Source organism: Phacochoerus africanus, chromosome 8, assembly GCF_016906955.1.
Source record: "Phacochoerus africanus isolate WHEZ1 chromosome 8, ROS_Pafr_v1, whole genome shotgun sequence".
NCBI classification, from domain to species: Eukaryota; Metazoa; Chordata; class Mammalia; order Artiodactyla; family Suidae; genus Phacochoerus; species Phacochoerus africanus.
The window spans coordinates 71680716-71700438 of NC_062551.1; the positions used below are offsets into that span (position 1 = coordinate 71680716).

The 19723-nt window shown below is 54.3% G+C and overlaps 1 protein-coding gene across 1 annotated transcript in view; it reads left to right on the forward strand.

The window, feature by feature from the left end:
• PLOD1 (procollagen-lysine,2-oxoglutarate 5-dioxygenase 1) overlaps nucleotides 1-15854 on the forward strand; it is a 30943-nt gene extending 15089 nt beyond the window's left edge. Inside the window, exons 7-19 of the mRNA XM_047791838.1 lie at nucleotides 771-868; nucleotides 1955-2056; nucleotides 2625-2756; nucleotides 4628-4749; nucleotides 7351-7455; nucleotides 7911-8036; nucleotides 8577-8718; nucleotides 9333-9446; nucleotides 10104-10169; nucleotides 10698-10802; nucleotides 12944-13090; nucleotides 13512-13637; nucleotides 15003-15854. Of these exons, the coding sequence (XP_047647794.1) occupies nucleotides 771-868; nucleotides 1955-2056; nucleotides 2625-2756; nucleotides 4628-4749; nucleotides 7351-7455; nucleotides 7911-8036; nucleotides 8577-8718; nucleotides 9333-9446; nucleotides 10104-10169; nucleotides 10698-10802; nucleotides 12944-13090; nucleotides 13512-13637; nucleotides 15003-15158 (1541 nt within the window). The 3' untranslated portion in view covers nucleotides 15159-15854. The remainder of the gene's footprint in view (nucleotides 1-770; nucleotides 869-1954; nucleotides 2057-2624; nucleotides 2757-4627; nucleotides 4750-7350; nucleotides 7456-7910; nucleotides 8037-8576; nucleotides 8719-9332; nucleotides 9447-10103; nucleotides 10170-10697; nucleotides 10803-12943; nucleotides 13091-13511; nucleotides 13638-15002) is intronic.
• The last annotated feature ends 3869 nt before the right edge of the window (nucleotides 15855-19723 follow it).

Below are 19723 nucleotides of genomic sequence, written 5' to 3' on the forward strand. Positions count from 1 at the left end.
AAAAAAAAAAAAAAATTTGACTGTAGCACCTTGAGTCACTGTGGAGGCTCAGCTTCAATCCCCAGCCTGGCACAGTGGGTGAAAATTGTTGCCATAGCTGCAGTATAGAGGACCCGGAAACTTCCATTAGAGTGGGTATGGCCTCCAAAAAAGAAGCTGGGTCCAGAGCACTTCTTGGGTGGGCCAGAAGCTTGCACAGAGGGGCTCCCCTTACATGATCCCCCACCACCGAAGGCCTCCTTCCCCGGCATCTTCTCAGGCCTCGGGGAAGAGACCCTTCTGCATTTTATAACTAATGGACAAGGGAGCCCCTATCTGCTGTCTTACCTGCAGACTAACAGGGTCAGAACTCAGGTCCTGGGGCCATACTGCAGGGGCTCTCTCCTCCAAGACAGGACCTGTCCCTGCCCCGCCTGGGCCTCCCTGCCTGGCTGAGCTGAACCTGGAGCTGGGATGTTTCTAGTCTTCATTTACTCCAATCCCCTGCTTCTGCCTCTAAGAAGTAATCACAGTAAACACCAGGGGTTACCATGGATTGTGTGCTCCTTATGTGCCTGGTTTGGTGCTCAGTCCTCGCCAGACACAGACTCCTTCCCCTCTAACTCCCATTTTACAGATGAGGAAACTGAGGCTCAGAGAGGCGCTGTGACTAGCTCAGGGTCCCACCCTGTTCACAGAGGGTAGTGTTGGGATTCTTGTCCAGCCTGTTGGCCCCAGAGCTTGGCCTCTGGGCCTGACGCTGGACAGGTCTCTGCTTTCTGACCCCCCAGATGAGGTCGTGCTCAAGTTCGAGATGGGCCAAGTGAGAGCGAGGAACCTGGCCTACGACACCCTCCCGGTCCTGATTCACGGCAATGGGCCCACCAAGGTAGGGAGGGGCCCCAGTTCCCGCGGAGGGTTGGGGGGGTGCCTAGATCCTGATTGTTCTCTCACTGTGACCCCACAGCCTCTCTTTGGGGTCAGGGCCACCCACCTGGGACCTGCTCACTGCCTCTGGCCTCACACCTGGGTTCAGTCTGGTGCCTTCTCTCCTTGCTGCAGTGCTGGGTGATGCTCTGTCCATCTCTGCTGGACCACAGAAGAGGCTGCTGTCCCCACTGGGCTGGGGACAGGATTAGGGTCCCTACTGGGCTGCCCTGAGTCATCCATACTCTGTCACCCCCAGGGCAGACCTGTTTCTACATTCAACAACCATTTGACTGTTTGCACCAGGGCAGGCGACATAGTCGGTCCTGAATAGGACAGACTGTTCCCTGTGGCCCTGAAGCTACAGGAGGGGTGGGGGTGCAGGCCAGACCTAACCGGCCCCTGGGGACCTGGCCCCCAATCACAGCACATTTCTCCCCCTCATCCACCCTTGCCAGGATCACATGCATGGGAGGGAAGAGGGCTGTGTTAAAAGGCAGATTTCCTGGAGTTCCCACTGTGGCTCAAGGGGGATTGGTGGCATCTTGGGAGCGCTAGGACATGGGTTCAATCCCCAGCCTTGCACAGTGGGTTCAGGGTCCGGCATTGCCGCAGCTTTGGCTTAGGTCATAGCTATGGCTCTTATCTGATCCCTGGTCCCAGGAACTCCAAATGCCACGGGGTGGCCAAAACAGGGGGGAGGGGGGAATGCAGATTTTCTGATACCACAGAAGAGCTACTCCATGGGAATGTCTGAAGGGGGTGTGGCCCAGGAACCTGCATTTTACAAGCTCCCAGAGATCCGTAGATGAAGAAGCACCGGAGCACTGACTCCTCTCTCTGCCCTCCCCCAGAGCAGCTTTGGTGATCCCCAGGGGGCGGACTTGCTCTCTCAGTCCCACCCCAAATAAAGCCACATTCCTGTCCTCTTAGGGGAGACAGAGGGCTGGGGTCTGGGCCCACCAGGGGGCCCAGGGAGATGTGACTGCGTGGTTGGAGGGGGAAGGGGGGCTGGCCTGGTTCCTCTCCGACCCGGGTCTCCCAACAGCTGCAGCTGAACTACCTGGGCAACTACATCCCGCGCTTCTGGACCTTCGAGACTGGGTGCTCCGTGTGTGACGAGGCCCTGCGCAGCCTCAAGGGCATTGGGGTGAGGCTGCCCAACATCAGGGCTCTGTCTCTTGGGGTGCGGAAGGATGGGGGGATTCTAGAGGAGACTCCCTTGTCCTTGGTGGGAGGTCAAGGGGTTACCTCCCTGTCTGGGCTTCCATCCTCCTCCTCCTCACCCAGGCACCTCCTCCTGGAAGCCTTCTCAGACTACACACGCGTCTAGCTTCCCCTAGATGCTAAGTTCCGGTTTCTTCTGCCTGGTCCCTTGGAGTCCCATCCCATGAACCTTACTCCTCATTTATGGCCCATTTCGGACCCCATGCCGGCCAGCCTCTCCAGAGAGCGTGCCATCAATCAAGCAGTCCTCACTCCAAGCCTGGGTTCACGCTGCTCCCTGTCCCCAGCAGGGACATCCTCCTGCTGCTTTCCTGCCAGTCCCTGCCTGTGTCACTTCCACATCCCTGCTCAGGGTCCCCCTGGCCCAGGCCCCTTACCTAAGTCCACATACCTCTGGCTCTCGCGCTCAATCCCTCATGCCACCCTCGGGGCTCAGCGGCGGCACAGTGGCTGGCCATCTCCAGACTCTTGTGCCGCCTCTGTCTGTGCAGGATGAAGCTCTGCCCACAGTCCTGGTCGGCCTGTTCATCGAACAGCCCACGCCGTTCCTGTCCCTGTTCTTCCAGCGGCTCCTGCGCCTCCACTACCCCCGGAAACGGATGCGGCTTTTCATTCACAACCATGTGAGTAGCAGGTACTCGGTGAGGTTGCTGTGTGGCTTAGGTCAAGAGCCCAGTCTCACAGGATGCCCTGAGACCTCTGAGGAAGTGACTGAACCACGGTTATCTGGGGCTAGTGGAAGTGGGCAATGGGCTGGATCCCCAATCGCTAGGTTGACTCTGGAGTCACACTGGCCTGGTTTGAATCCTAACGCTGCTGCTTATATGGGCTATGTGACTTCGGGCATGTTACTCAACCTCTCTGGGCTTCAGTCGCTCTTCTATTAGGCCAGATAGGGATGCTATTAAAGTCGGCCGCATAGAATTGCTGCAAGCGTTAAAATAGCTGACCTGTGATGCCGGTGGAAGGGTGCCTGGCTCTAAGACTGCTGGTGCATTGGAAGCACACAGTAGGTTCTCTTAGCTGATGTCATTACCGTTGTTTCCCTCCCTGGCCCGGTCTCCGCTGATTTGATGTGGTGATAGTCAAATTGGCTTTCACCCCCCACCCTGCCCCTTTTTTGCTGCACCCGTAACCTGTGAAAGTTCCTGGGCAGGGATCGAACCTGCACCACAGCAGATCTTCAACCTGTAGCACCGCAAGGGAATTCCTGGTTTTTGTTCCTTGAGTCCCCTCCTGGGAATAATCGGGGAGGGCCCTGAGGCCTGGATTCAGCATTCCCAGCTCCCCCCTTGCCTGCCTCTCCTTCCCAGCGGGATAAAGCCCCACCTTCCAGCTTCTGCTGAGAGAAAACCATACATTCTCCAAAACCTATTGTCAAGACTCCTGGTCTTCTGCAGTCTTCTCAGCTGCCCCATCTAGTGTCACCCCTTTCTGAGACCTTTCAGCCCTGTCTGCACCCTACTCCCAGGGACCTCTGGTCCTACACTCAGCTCAGGTCCACTTGTGTCCCAGACATTCACGCAGCTGTGCCACCTGGAAATAGGAGACAGTGTAGGCCCCGCCCTTGGGAGGCCCCCAGCTTCCCTGGAGAGGTCAAACCTCACCCCGGTGATCGTGACTCTGTGTGGAAACAATGAACCGTGGCAGGCAGTCTTTGAGGACCTACTGTGTGCTCTGACTTGGTGACTCCTTGCAGTGACTCTGAGGGAGGCACAATCACCCTCCCATTGTACAGGGGAGGAAACTGAAGCTGAAACGGGGGAAGGGACCCACCCAAAGTCATGCTGCTAATTGTGGCAGAGCCGGGCTGTGCTCTGTACCCTGGGTTTGTTTCTAAACACCCTGCTCTTTCTGCTTCCCCTTGCAAGGAGCTCCAGGTTAGAAACTATTTTTCAAGTGCCGGGAGTGGTTAATGAATCTGACTAGGAACCATGAGGTTGCAGGTTTGATCCCTGGCCTTGCTCAGTGGGTTAAGGATCCGGCATTGCCGTGAGCTGTGGTGTAGGTTGCAGACATGGCTCGGATCCTGCGTTGCGGTGGCTCTGGTGTAGGCCAGCGTCTACAGCTCCGATTCAACCCCTAGCCTGGGAACCTCCATATGCTGCGGGAGCAGCCCTAGAAAAGGCAAAAAGACCAAAAAAAAAAAAAAAAAAGGTGCCTGGAGCATTTTACGTCAAAAGAGATCCCCTGAGCCACACCCTGGACCAGCAGAGTTGGTACCTCTGGATGTGGGGCCTGCAGGGCGAGGGGCACTGTCCTGGTGATAGAGGCTCTCAAGAGGCCTATGGCCTGGCCTGTTCAGGGGAAGATGGTCCAAGGATGGTGAGGAAGGGCACACTAGGCAGAGGTCCAGTGTAGGCAGAACTCTGAAGACAGGAAAGCAGACGGCCAGGGATGTGCCAGGGAAGACAGGGAGCACCTGCAGTGCGGAAGATGCTGTGGTCCCTGCGGTGGGGCCGCAGCCTCACCGCCCCCATCTCCCCATCCCCAGGAGCAGCACCACAAGGCTCTAGTGGAGCAGTTCCTGGCAGAGCATGGCGATGAGTACCAGTCCGTGAAGCTGGTGGGCCCTGAGGTTCGGGTGGCGAACGGTGACGCCAGGAACATGGGCGCGTGAGTTGGGGACCGTGATCTCAGGAGCACCAGGTGGGGCACAGAGGTTCCGGGGGCTGTGTGGTCTGCAGCAAGTCCTGCCCCTCTCTGGGCGTCACTGTTCCCATCTCTCAGATGGAGAAGTACTTTCTGTCCTGACGACGTCCGGGCTCGTGGGCGGGGCTCAGCTCTTCCTTTGGGTTCGGGAAGCAAATGAGAGAAAGAGGAAGAACTGGAGTAGATAACTGCTGACAACTGAACCATCTCTGATTTTTTTCCTTTATTGTGAAAACAAACAGGTTATGTGTGTTGTCTGTAAAAGAAACCAAAAGTGCAGACCCCAGATTGGTAAACTGCTTAAAAAGGACTAGCTAGTAAGCTGCGTAAATTGGCTTCTTGGGCTCTGTTGATACCTCTCAGCCCCGCTGTTGAGCGTGAGTGTGAGTGTGCTCCAATAACATTTTATTTTTTCATTCTTAAAATTGTTTAAATTCATTTTTTATTAAAAAAATTTCTTGGAGTTCCTGTCTTGGCGCAGTGGTTAATGAATCCGACTAGGAACCATGAGGTTGCGGGTTCGGTCCCTGCCCCTGCTCAGTGGGTTAACGATCCGGCGTTGCCGTGAGCTGTGGTGTAGGTTGCAGACGTGGCTCAGATCCCGCGTTGCTGTGGCTCTGGCGTAGGCCGGTGGCTACAGCTCCGATTAGACCCCTAGCCTGGGAACCTCCATGTGCCGTGGGAGCGGCCCAAAGAAATAGCAAAAAGACAAAAAAAAAAAAATTTCTTTGAGTTCCCGTTGTGGCTCAGCAGGTTAAGAACCTGACGTAATGTCCATGAGGATGTGGGTCTGATCCCCAGCCTCACTCAGTGGGTTAAGGATCTGGCGTTGCTGTGAGCTGTGGTGTAGGTCACAGATGCAGCTTGGACCCGGTGTTGCCATGGCTGTGGTGTAGGCCAGCAGCTGCAGCTTTGCTGCGACTCCTATCCTAGGAACTTCGTATGCTGCAGGTTTGGCCCGAAAAAGAAAAAAAAAAATCTTTTTTTTTTTTTTTTTGGCTTTGCTGCTGGCACACACAAATTCCTGAGCCAGGGAGCAAACCTGAGCTACAGCAGTGACAATGCCTAGTCCTTATCCACTAGGCCACCAGGGAACTCCCATTTATCGACACTGAAATTTGAATATCATACAACCTTCATGTGACTTCTTTTGATTTTTGTTTTCCCCAACCATTTAGAAATATAAAACCATTCTTAGATCATGAACTAATCAGGCAGTGGGCTAGATTTGGACCGTAGACCATAGTTTGCTGAGCCTGGCACCAGATAAACAAAAAGGACATTTAAAAAAAATTTTAACTATTATTAATGTACAATATTGTGTTAGTTTCAGGTGTACAGCTTCAGATTCTTTTCCATTATAGGTTATTTATGGAAGATTGAGTATAGAGTCCTGTGCTGTACCGTAAATCCTTGTTATTTTATATGTAGTAGTGTGTACCTGTTAATCTCATGCTCCAAATCGGTCCCTTCCCTTCCCCTTTCCCCATTGGTAACCATAAATTTGTTTTCTATGTCTGTGAGCCTGTTTCTTTTTTGTAAATAAATTCACGTGTGTTGGAGTTCCCATCATGACACAGCGGAAACGAATCCGACTAGGAACCATGAGGTTGTGGGTTTGATCCCTGGCCTCCCTCAGTGGGTTAAGGATCCAGTGTTGCCATGAGCTGTGGTGTAGGTTGCAGATGTGGCTCGGATCCGGCATTGCTGTGGCTGTGGTGTACGCCGGCGGCTACAGCTCTGATTAGACCCCTAACTTGGGAACCTCCATATGTTGCGGGTGCAGCCCTAAAAAGCAAAATAAAAAAGTAATAATAATAAAATAAATAAATAAATTCATTTGTGTCGTATTTTAGATTCCACATATAAGTGATATCATATATCTGTCTTCGACTTCACTTAGTGTGAGATTTTTAAGGCTTTTGGTACAATTTGCCAAATTATCCTGCCAAAAGACAGACCAGTTTACGCATAGCCCCGGGCAGTGTCAGGACCTGAGTCTAGGCCTGCTCTCCCCAGTACCAAGGTTTTCGGAACACGTGATGCCAGGTGCCAGGCTCTGGGCCTTTATCTTTTTTTTTTTTTTGTCTTTTGAGGGCCGCACCCGGGGCATAGGAGGCTCCCAGGCTAGGGGTCTAATCGGAGCTGTAGCTGCCGGTCTACACCACAGCCACAGCAACACGGGATCTGAGCCGCATCTGTGATCTACACCACAGCTCATGGCAATGCTGGATCCTTAACCCACAGAGTGAGGCCAGGGATTGAACCCACAACCTCATGGTTGCAAGTCGGATTGGTTAACCACTGCACCACAACAGGAACTCCTGGGCCTTTATCTTGACATCAAGTAGCCCAGGGGCTGGGTCTCGGGGTCCGCAGGGCCCGTCCAGGCTGTTGCTCCCAGCCTGCACTGGGCTGGCCTGAGCTCCCTAAAGCCCTGGTACCCGGGGGTTGCAGATGTGGGCAGCGGTGGGGAGTGCAGCTGCAGGGTAGTTCTGGGATCCTGGGTGGGAGGCTGGGACCAGAGCCCCAGCCCTACTGACCCCATGTCCCTGTCCCCTGCAGGGACTTGTGCCGGCAGGACCGTAGCTGCACCTACTACTTCAGCGTGGATGCCGACGTGGCCCTGACTGAGCCCAAAACCCTGCGGCTGCTGATCGAGCAGAACAAGTGAGGCTGTGGGTGGGCCGTGGGTGGGCTGCGGCCAGCTGGCAGGCGGACCCTCAGAGCCAGGGCTTCCAGCCCAGCACTGCTCACCGTGGGCCTGGGCCTGGGCCCAGGGGTTGGGGGCAGGGGAGCCTCGACCCTTGCTTTTCTCCTCCTCCTCCGCCTTGGCCTCACCCGTGACCCCAGAGGTGGCCCAGCCTGGCTAGGATGTTCCCCACCACCTGGGCCTCAAGCCCCAAGCTCCCCCACCCCCCACTCCCACCACCGCTCCCCCTGCCCCCGCTCCTGGCCGCCCCATGGGAGGGAGCAGACACCAGAGGGGCCAGACCCCGCTCCAGGTCCTACCCCAGGGAGGTGCCTGCCGGTCGAAGGCACGCTCCCTCCCCTTCCCCATACCCAGACCTGCCCCAGCCTCCCCGTGGGCAGAGGGACTCCCCCTGAGGTGCTTGCTTTCTCAGGAACGTCCTTGCCCCCTTGATGACCCGCCACGGGAGGCTGTGGTCGAACTTCTGGGGGGCACTGAGTGCAGATGGCTACTACGCCCGCTCTGAGGACTACGTGGACATCGTGCAGGGGCGGCGTGTGTGAGTACCTGCAGAAGGCGGGGCACCCTCACTGTCTTCCTCCTGGCCTCCCCAGTATTCCTCTCCGTGTTGCCCTTGAATTCTCGTTGAACTGAAGCAAGGAAGATTGCGGTCAGACACGCAGAAGGACTTCCTGACAACCGTCCTGGGCCCAAGGGCCGAGGGAAAAGGAGTCAAATCAGCACTACCATGGGAGTTCCTGTTGTGGCTCAGCGGGTTAGGAACTCAATTAGTATCCATGAGGATGTGCGTTCCATCCCTGGCTTCACTCAGTGGATTTATAAGCTGCGGCATAGGTCATAGATGTGGCTCAGATCCAGTGTTGCTGTGGCTGTGGTGTAGGCTGGCAGCTGCAGCTCCAATTTTACCCCTAGCCTGGGAACTTCCATATGCCACGGGTGCAGCCCTAAAAAGAGAAGAAAAAAAAAAAAAAAGTCACTCCTGTGCCCTCCCAGCCTGTGACTCCCCCGCCCCTTCACCCCCAGCCTGTGACCTTTCACCTTCGCTTGTGGACCCTCCATCTTCCTTTCTCTCTCTTAGTGGCGTCTGGAATGTGCCCTACATCTCGAACGTGTATCTGATCAAGGGCAGTGCCCTGCGGGCTGAGCTGCAGCAGACAGATCTGTTCTACCACAGCAAGCTGGACCCCGACATGGCCTTCTGTGCCAATATCCGGCAGCAGGTCAGCCCGGGCTGGCCGGGCAGAGGAGGCCCTGTGGGTGGGAAGATGGGCTGCCTTGTCACCATAGGCTCTGCAGCTTCTCAGATCCCAGCAGGGCTGCCCAAAGGCTGCCAGGCCCTGCTGGGGACACTTGGGGCACCAAGCATGAGGGCTGGTCCTCGGGACCTGTGGAATCATTTTAGTGGATCCACTTTTTACACTCTTTCACTTACCTTTTGGACGGAGCCTAAAGAAAACGAAACTTTCCACCTTTACTCCAAAGTGCCCAAGAGACACCTGTACCCTATTCCTGTGCCCCATCCGATATTATGTTGTGATTATTTTTTAAAAATATGACGACAGGATGAAAGTTCCCCTGTGCCCACGACTCCAGGATCAGAACCCCATCCTTTCTTTGGCACATTTATTCTTTCATTCCTGTTCAGTCTTCCAGGAAGTCTTCCCTGATTGCATCCCCAGTGTCGCGCCTGGGCCAGGTTCCGGGGGATGGGATGACCCACGCTCAGTCTCCTGATCTTGTGAACGTTGAACTTGGTGGGCAGCGGAGCCCCTGTGCCCCCAGGGGCGTGCAGGGGAATGGGAAGGGCCTCTTTCATCCACCCTCCTTTCCCCAGGACGTGTTCATGTTCCTGACCAACCGGCACGCCTTTGGCCACCTGCTCTCCCTGGACAGCTACCAGACCACCCACCTCCACAACGACCTCTGGGAGGTGTTCAGCAATCCCGAGGTGAGGCCCTGGGCAGGCGGGCAAGGTGGGAACAGAAGGGGACCTCCGTGATCCTGTAGCCTGAGGCTCCTCCGTCTCAGAGCCTGACCTTGGCTGGAACCCCAGGCGCCCGCTCCCTCTCTCCCTCCGTCCCAGGTGGCTTGTCTGGCAGGATTTAGGTGGGGAGAGGAGAGTGTCTCCAGAGGCAGCGCCACCTAGCGGAGGGAATGGGAGGCAGAGGCCTCGGCGTGTGGCTCATCAGCTGTAACTTAGCCGAGCCTCTCTATCCTTGGGGCTCAATTACCTTAGCTCTAAAATGGGTGTGCTGTTGCAGCCTGCCTCACTTCTGAGGGTGCTGGGATGATCAGAAGAGGAGGAAGTTGTGACAGCATCCCTAGATACTGCAAGCTTGTGGCTACTGCGGCTGCATGCACAGACCTGTAGGCAGACCTTACGCACATGCACACACGTGTACACACATCTGCAAACACCCACTTCTGTGGGCACACTGTGTGCCCCAGACAGCTCACGTGACCCCATGGGCATAGGTGCATACGGGTGCCCCCCACTCCATGGGGCCTGGTGGCAGGGGAAGCACCTCTTAGAGCAGCCCGTGCAGTGGAGCCAGGGGGGAGCCCCAGGCCAGGCCCCAGGACCCCAGCTCCCCTCCTCCCGCAGGACTGGAAGGAGAAATACATCCACGAGAACTACACCAAGGCCCTGGCGGGGAAGCTGGTGGAGACGGTAAGGACAGGGCGCCTGCTATTGAGGACTAGGGGAGCACCTTGCTGCGCTCGGGGCTGGAGGATGGGCGGTAGGGTGGCCCCCTCCTCCTGCTGGCACTTTCCAGCTGGCATCTGCAGGGGCCTCAGGAAGCCTGAGGCTTCTTCCCTGACCTGAGAAGGAAACAGGAAAATGTCCCCACATGTGGTCTCAGTTGTGGACCTCGGGCCTGGAGTGAGAAACAAGCTCTTCTCTGCTTCCCCCCCACCCCACCCCCGCCTGCAGGCCTCTGCTCCCTTGATACACACGTTCCTTTCTGGGTCTGGCCCTGGCAGCTCCATGACCTCGGCTGAGAAAGGCCAGCTTTGAGCTCACTGAGCCCCTGCTCCATGGGGACACTCAGACGTCTCACCGACGGGGGCGTGGGCCAGGCATAGATCACAAAGGGGTCTGCATCCGGTTCTACAGATGGCTGGGCGGCGGGGGGAGCAGGGGGAGGATGCGCTGATGCTGTTCCGGACCCTGTGACTGAGTCCCTGCCTTTCCCAGCCGTGCCCAGACGTCTATTGGTTCCCCATCTTCACCGAGACGGCCTGTGACGAGCTGGTGGAGGAAATGGAGCACTACGGCCAGTGGTCTCTGGGAGACAACAAGGTGGGGACCCCAGATGCCTGGATGGGGATGGTGGGGAGGCGGCCCCTCCGCCCATGCCTGCCCTCTGGGCCTTTTTCCTGGCAAGCTAGCCAGCCTCTCTAGGACTCTTGTTTTTAGTTGATTTACAATGTTTTAGCAGTTTCTGCTGCATAGCAAACTGACCCGGTCATACATATATATACATTCTTTTTCTCATATTATCTTCTATCATGTTCTATCACAAGTGACTGGAGTAGTTCCTGGTGTTATACAGCAGGACCGCATTGCTTATCCATTTCACATGTAATAGTTTGCATCTATGAACCCCAAACTCTCCCATCCATCCCACTCCCTCCCCCATGGGACTCTTTAGATGGGGGTGCTGGCAGGGGGGCCTGCAGGCACATAGGGGTAAAGGGATGGAGAAATGAGATGGTGTGTGGGTCCTCGAGCTGTATGTCCTCATGGATACTAGTCAGATTCGATACGGCTGCACCACCACGAGACCTCCAGCACAGAGCTGCTGCATGGGCCGGGAATCAAACCTGGGCCTCCAGCATGGCAGGCGAGAACTCTACCGCTGGACCACCTGTGCACCTCAGGAACCATTTTTAAAGGCACATGAGCCTCTGAGCCCATGTGCCTCAGAGACCAGCTGACCTTCAGGCTGGCTGGTACACTAAGCAGGGGTCTGTTTACTGCCTGGTCCACAAACTGGGTGGTACAGCTCATCTCCAGAACCCAGGAATCGTCATAGCCCAGGTGTGGGGTCTGGTGACCAGGCCCGCCCTGGGACTCTCACGCCCCAGCTAACCTGTGGCCCTCTGCATTGGTTTTCTGTGCTGTGTAACAAACGCCACAAAGCCTATCAGCTTAAAATGCCCATTTATGGAGTTCATGTCGTGGTGCAGTGGGAACGAATCCGACTAGGAACCATGAGGTTGCTGGTTTGATCCCTGGTCTTGCTCAGTGGGTCAAGGATCCTGCGTTGCCGTGAGCTGTGGTGTAGGTCGCAGATGCGGCTCGGATCTGGCGCTGCTATGGCTGTGGTATAGGCTGGCAGCTACAGCTCCGATTGGACCCCTGGCCTGGGAACCTCCATGTGCCATGGGTGCGGCCCTAAAACGACAAAAGCCAAAAAAAAAAAAAAAACCCTCCTTAAAGGGCCCACCCAGGATAATCTCCCTTTATCTCAAAGTCGACAGACTGGTTAAATTAATTATATCTGCTACACCCCTTCACTTTTCTTTTTCTTTTTCTTTTTTTTGGCTTTTTAGGGCTGTATCCGTGGCACATGGACGGTCTCAGGCTAGGGGGCAAATCTGAGCTGCAGCTGCTGGCCTACACCACAGCTTACCACAACACTGGATTCTTAACCTACTGAGCAAGGCCAGGGATTGAACCCACATCCTCGTGGATACTAGTAGGGTTTGTAACCTGCTAAGCCACAGCAGGAACCCCCAACCCCTTCACTCTCCCCAACCCCGTTTTTTTTTGTTTTTAGGGCTGCACTTGCTGCATATGGAAGTTCCCAGGCTAGGGGTCTAATTGGAGCTGTTGCTGCCAGCCTACACCAGAGCCACAGCAACACCAAATCCGAGCCACATCTGTGACCTACACCACAGCTCACAGCAATGCTGGATCCTTCACTTACTGAGTGAAACCAGGGATGGAACCTGCATCCTCATGGATACCAGTTGGGTTCATAACCTGCTGAGCCACAGTCAGAACTCCCAACCCTTCCCTTTTTTTAAAAAAAAAGTTGCTGAAGTATAGTTGATTTAGAACGTGTTAATTTTTGCTGTACTGCAGAGTGACCCGGTTATATATTATTTTTCATCTTCTTTTCCATTACAACTTAGGACAGGATATTGCATATAGTCCCCTGCGCTCGACAGTAGGACTGTATTTACCCATCCTATACATACTAGTTTGTATCTGCTAATCCCAAACTCCCAATCCACCCGTCCCCCAGCCCCCTCCCCCTTGGCACCACAAATCTGTGCTCTCTATCCCTTTCGTCATGTCTCCCCTTGTGCCATGGCGTTCACTGATCAAAGGGAGGGGATTAGACAAAGCCTGTGCGCTCGGGGGCCAGCACTGCAGGGCCAGGGGGCCCACCTTCGAATTCTGCTTACCACCCTCTGCTTGGTCCCTTCCAGGACAACCGCATCCAGGGTGGCTACGAAAACGTGCCAACCATCGACATCCACATGAACCAGATCAGCTTTGAGCGGGAGTGGCACAAGTTCCTGGTGGAGTACATCGCCCCCATGACAGAGAAGCTCTACCCGGGCTACTACACCAGGGTGGGCATGCCTGGGGTGCAGCCAGGACGAGGGCAGGTGGTGGGGTGCCTGGGGTTCCTGGCGTGGGGGAGAGGTTCCTGGGTTTTGGTATCAGGGAGTTGTCCCTCCCGTCGGGGGGTGGGGCCTCGGGGTACCACTCTGCCTTCTAGCCTCTGACTCACGTCTTTGTTTTTTTTGTTGTTGTTGTTTTATTTTTTTGTCTTTTCAGGGCCGCACCCACGGCATATGGAGGTTTCCAGGCTAGGGATCTAATCAGAGCTAGGGGTCTAATTGCCGGCCTCTGCCACAGCCACAGCAACGCCAGATTGGAGCCCTGTCTGCGACCTACACCACAGCTCACTCCACTGATTGGGTGAGGGGCCCCTTCCTGGCCTTCAGGAGCCTCTAACCCCAGTTCTCTCGTCCTGCTTCCTTGATGCAGGCCCAGTTCGACCTGGCCTTTGTTGTCCGCTACAAGCCAGACGAGCAGCCCTCGCTGATGCCACACCACGATGCCTCCACCTTCACCATCAACATTGCCCTGAATCGGGTTGGGGTGGATTACGAGGTGGGCTGGGGCCACCTTGGGCGGGGGCAGCTCACAGGCAGAGGGGCCCAGGGCACGAGAGAACCAGAGAGAACCGGAGAGAAAGGGTATCAGCCCATGGGGAGGGCTTCTTGGAAGGGCTGGGTTCAGGGCACAAGTCTGTGGCGGGGAGAGGCTTTAGACACAGTAGAGCAAGGGCACAGGAGGTCTGAGCCAGACTGCCTGGGCCAGGGTCCTGCCTCCCCCCGCACCAGCTCTGTGTCACGTGTATCCAGGCACATTTCTTTCTTTCTTTTTTTTTTTTTTGTCTTTTTAGGGCCAAACCCAAAGCATATGGAGGTTCCCAGGCAGGGATCTAATCGGAGATGTAGCTGCCAGCCTACGCCACAGCCACAGCAACGCAGGATCTGAGCCACGTCTGCGACCTACACCACAACTCGTGGCAACGCCGGATCCTTAATCCACTGAGCGAGGCCAGAGATCGAACCCGAAACCTCATGGTTCCTAGTCGGATTTGTTAACCACTGAGCCACGATGGACCTCCTGTGGCTAGGCACATTTCTTAACATCTCAATCTCCTCATGTCTTAGACGGGAAAAACTTAGATTGCCCCCCAGTAGAGTTGTGAGAATTAAACGAGCTCATCTGGGAATTGCTTACATGGACGTATAATAAGTACTCAGGGAATGATAGCTATTAGTATAAGTTTAGGGTTTTCATTTTTCTCTTCTTTTTTTTTTTTTCTTTTTAGGGCTTCACCTTTGGCATATGGAAGTTCCCAGGCTAGGGGTCCATTCAGAGCTGTAGCTGCCAGCCTACACCACAGCCACAGCAACGGGGGATCCAAGCTGCATCTGCAACCTATGCCACAGCTCATGGCAATTCCAGGTCCTTAACCCAATGAGTGAGGCCAGGGATCAAACCCACAACCTCATGGTTCCTAGTCGGATTCGTTAACCACTGAGCCACAACAGGAACTCCCAAGAATGCTGCTTTTCATACAAGTATATTTATTATCAAAGCAGAGGACCACAGAATGACTCATCTCGTTTAATTCTCACAGCCCTGTGCAGTCTAATGCCCATTTTCCAGAAGGGGAAACTGAGGTTCAGGTTGGACACGGACTTGGTAAAGGAGGTAGCTGACCTTGCCCAGGGCTGCCCAACTCCAAGGCCAGGGCTGCTGATCCCTTGCTCTTTGCTGTGTGTTTTCCTTAGGTGGCTCACGGCCGTGGCTCCACAAGGCATCCCCAGGCAGGAAGTGCTGTGGGCCACTTGGCCGTGATGGCTCAGATGGGAGAATAGGGGGTGGGGGGAGGGGAAGGGCCCAGCATCTTTTGGGGACCTGTCGCTTCCTGTTGGGAAATTGACACTTCGTATTTCCCAGGGCGGAGGCTGTCGCTTCCTGCGCTACAACTGCTCAATCCGAGCGCCTCGGAAAGGCTGGACCCTCATGCACCCTGGGCGACTCACGCACTACCACGAGGGGCTCCCCACCACCAAAGGCACCCGCTATATCGCCGTCTCCTTCGTCGATCCCTAAGTGGCCAGATCCAGCCACCTCGGACCTTTTCCTCTGTGTTGACAACCACTGCTCAGCAGCCTTGGGCACCTCGGGGTCCCAGGGACCAGTCCAGCCTCCAGGCTCTTGACCTCTCATTGCTCTTGGAGCCGCCATGGGAGACGGGGCCATAGGCCAGAGGCAGAGCACACCTCCTTGGCTGGGACTTTGCTGGGGCTCTGGACGCAGCCCCAGGAGAAACTGTCCACTTTCCCTGCTTTGCAGCAACTTGTCCTTTCCCACTGAAAGACCCGGTCCTACTTCCTCTGCTTCTTCCAGGGGGCAGCGCTTGAGCAGGTCCAGGGTGGACCCAGCTGCCTGGAGAGACTCTAGGGGCAAGACGCCATGCCTGGCGCTTCTCCCCCCCGCCAGAGCTGCAGCCCCAGGGACATCAGCTTCAAGCTGCAGGGTTGACACCAAGATCTGGATCAGTCTCAAGTCCCCACCCTGACCGTGGGACTGCTGAAGAGCTCTGTCCCTCTGAGACAGTGACTCAGAATACTTCCCGGGAGATAGGAAATGCATTGACGCCATCACTCCATCCTCTATCTGACCCTTGCTGGGGGGCGGTGCAGGGAGTGGTGTGTCCACACACTGCACTGTGTTCCCCTGCCCTGGATCCCTCCAGAGAGAGGGCCAGACAGAAACAGGAGAGTCTCCATTAAAGGTCATTCAGGAGTTCCCGTTGTGGTGAAGTGGTTAACGAATCCGACTAGGAACCATGAAGTTTCCCGTTCAATCCCTGGCCTTGTTCAGTGGGTTAAGGATCCGGCATTGCCATGAGCTGTGGTGTAGGTTGCAGACGCGGCTCGGATCCTGCGTTGCTGTGGCTCTGGCGTAGGCCGGTGGCTACAGCTCCGATTAGACCCCTAACCTGGGAACCTCCATATGCCGAAGGAGCAGCCCTAGAAAAGGCAAAAAGATAAAAAAAAAAAGTCATTCAAACCCCTGAGTGGGAGATGCTGGGGGGTAGGGTGTGCAGGTGTCAGGGTGGGTGTCGGCGGGGAGAGGTTTTAACAGCCCAGCGGTGGCAAGGAGGGCTGCCACACCAGCAGACTTGCGTTTCCCACACCCAGTCACGTGCGATCTTGGTGTCCTGTGTATATTGTGTTAACTCGCTGTGTGAGCCGGGTACGGCTATCTGAGCGGGGTCATCTCTCAAGATCCGAGTCAGGTGTCACCTGCTCTGAAGCCTTTGCCAACCACCCTTCCTGCAAACGTGGATGTCTGGGAACAGAGAACTTCTGGTGGCTTCACCATACCCTGGGCAGACTTGAGGCGCCGATAACACTTCAGGGCATGTATTAATAATAAATAATAATAAGGGCTCATCTCTGTCCATCTCTGCTGTGGGCTGGACATCATGCATGTTGGCCACTCAGTGCATAGTCCCTCTGGGGTCGGGGCTGGCATCACCTTTTTTTTTTTTTCTTTTTATGGCTACACTGCAGCATATGGAAGTTCCTGAGCTAGGGGTCGCATTGGAGCTGAGGCTGCTGGCCTATGCCACAGCCACAGCCGCTTGAGATCTGAGCCGCGACCTACACCGACGTACGTGGCAACGCTGGACCCTTAACCCACTGAGCAAGGCCAGGGATCGAACCTGCATCCTCATGGACACTGTTGGGTTCTTTACCTGCTGAGCCACAACAGGACCTCCCCATTGCCTCTTTTTAGAAGAGGAAACGTAGACTTGGAGAGGCCAAATAATATAATTAGCCTAAAATCACTCAGCAAGGAAGTGGTAGGGATATTTGAATATGATTACAGTAGGAATCTGGTCCTTGCACCCCAGGTGCCCTCTGGTCATTTGTGGAGACAGAAAGACCCAAATGCAGTTCACTGTGGACCCTGTGTGATAGATGCCACCATGGCTAGAAAAAAACTGTGGGGAGCAGGAGGGACCAGCAGCTTATGTAACACATTCTCTGGGGGATGATTTTGCCCCCAAGGGCCATGTGGCAATGTCTAAAGCCACTGTGGGTTGTCACAACCTGGGAAGGAGGGGTAGATGGCTACTGCCACTAGTGAGCCAGGGACACTCCTTCAAGGTACGGGACACTCCCAGTCCTGCAACAAAATTTTACTCAGCTGGGAGTCCCCACTGTGGTGCAGTGGGTTAAGGATCCAGCATTGTCTCTGAGGTGCTAAGGGTTCAATCCCTGGTCTGGAGCAGTGGCTTAAGGATCCAGCATTGCCACAGCTGTGGTGTAGGTTGCAGCTGCAGCTCAGATTTGATCCCTAGCCCAGGAATTTTCGTATGTGGGTATAGCCATTAAAAAAAAAAAAAAAAAGAGTTACCCAACCCCGAATATATCAGTAGTTCAGAGACAGAAGGCTGCCAGCAAATGCCTTTTAATCTGGGCCTTGGAGGGGAAGGAGTCTCTACTAGGCAGAGAGACTCTCCAGATCAGGGACTGGAGCCAGAAAGGCACAGGTGGCATCTGAAAAGCAGGTTGGCTGATGTGGGTTGGGTGGAGGGGTCAGATTGCAAAACCCATTTTCCCAGGCTAAGGAGAGTTTGGACTTTATTTAATTGGAGTCACCCAGGGGGGTTGCATATGCATTCTAAAGATCTTTTTTTTTCTTAATTAAAAAAAAATTTGAAGTGGGAGTTCCCATAGCAGCTCGACGGTAACGAATCCAACTAGTAACCATGAGGACGTGGGTTCTATCCCTGGCCTCACTCAGTGGGTTAAGGATCCGGTGTTGTCTGTGAGCTGTGGTGTAGGCTGGCAGCTGCAGCTCTGATTTGAGCCCTAGCCTGAGAACTTCCAAGTGCTGCAGGTGCGCCCCTTAAAAAAAAAAAAGACACACACACGAAAATTAAAGTGTAGTTGATTTGCTGTGTTTCAGCTGTATAGCAAAGTAATTTGGTTATATACATATGTATACATGTATGTGTATATATATTTTCTTTTCTATTATAGGTTATTAATAATATTGAATATAGTTCCCTGTGCTATACAGTAGATCCTTGCTGTTTATCTATTTTAGATCCATTAGTGTCTGTTAATCCTCAGTTCCTAATTTAACCTTCCCCTCTAAAGATAAATTGTTGCTTTTAAATTAACCCATGGGGGAAGTTCCTTTTGTGGCTCAGAAGTTAAAGGACCCGACTAGGATCCATGAGGATGTGGGTTCAATCCCTGGCCTCACCCAGTGGGTTAAGGATCCAGTGTTGCCATGAGCTGTGGTGTAGGTTGCAGATTCGGCTCAGATCCCGAGTTGCTCTGGCTGTGGTATAGGTCGGCAGCTGTAGCTCCAATTCGACCCCTAGCCTGGGAACTTCCACATGCCAAGAGTGCAGCCCTAAAAAGCAAAAAATAAAAATTAATGCATGGGAAATTCAATGAGCGCAAATCTTAAGTCCTTTCCCATCTCTCACCCACGGCTTCCCCAGAAGTGACCGTGCCAAATCTGTTTCTTGGTGTCTTTTCTGAGCTGATCTGTGCTATATGTGTGTATATTGTATCTTAGGGTTGATTTTAAATTTTTTCTGATTACAAATGCATTTTCTGTCTGCTGTGGAGAAGCCCATCAAAATGGAAATAGGTGATGTGGAGAAGATAGCCTGACTCGCACCCCAGGCTGTACACCGACACTAACACCGACAGCCGAGCAGGGGAAGCCTTGCTGTTAGGAGCCTCACAGCTTGAAGCTGTGTTTTGGAGAGAAAGCGGGGTACTGGGGAGGGTGAAGCTGGAAGGCTGGGAATGATTTCTGAGGCTCCTGCAGCAGCCGAGGCAAGCGGCCAGCGCCTCGGCCAGAGTGCAGAGGAGGAGAAGGTCAGGCCAGATGTCCAGGAGGGAAATCATCCAGGCCTCCTCCTGACTGGACGAGATTCTGCCCAAGAGGGGAAATGACCTTCACTTCCGGCCCTTGGAGAATTAACTGTCCCCTTTGGGAGGCCAGGGAGTTTGGAGGAGGAAGGAATCAGACAGCTGTGCTGGGTCCCGTCCCAGAGGCCTGGTCACATCCAAGGCAGGGTCTGGTGTGGCCTCCCAATCCAGAGCCTGGCTTTCGGGATGGGAGGCTACTAGTTCATGCAGGATAGAAAAGCTGGGACAGTGATGTCTAACCAACCTCACCAGGAACTGATAAGCTGGTCAGGCCAGATGCTAATGATTCGTCTCAAGGTATTTGCAGCAAGATTCTGCCATGGGTAGAGCACAGAGCCGATCTGTAGAAATAAAGTTGGCCAGGAGCTGTTCTGTGCCACTTGACAGAAGGGACTTGAGCATCAGAGGATTTTGGTATCTGAGGAATGTTCTAGAACCAATTGCCTATAGATTCTGAGGTATGTAGGACTGTATAAGGTGAACCACACATCCCAGTGTAGAGAGAAACTATTGTTTTTCCTTACACTCCACATAATAATTCATGTCTGACACTTCCGGTCACCAAGTGTATTCAGGCTTTCCCCACAACAAGCAGTTGTCCAGTTCTCCGTGGCTACAGAAAAGAGGTCCTACAAATTTAACTCGATTTTGACACTGTCGAACAAGACTTGTCCCCTCTTCAACTGCAAGTCCAAGTTGTCACCT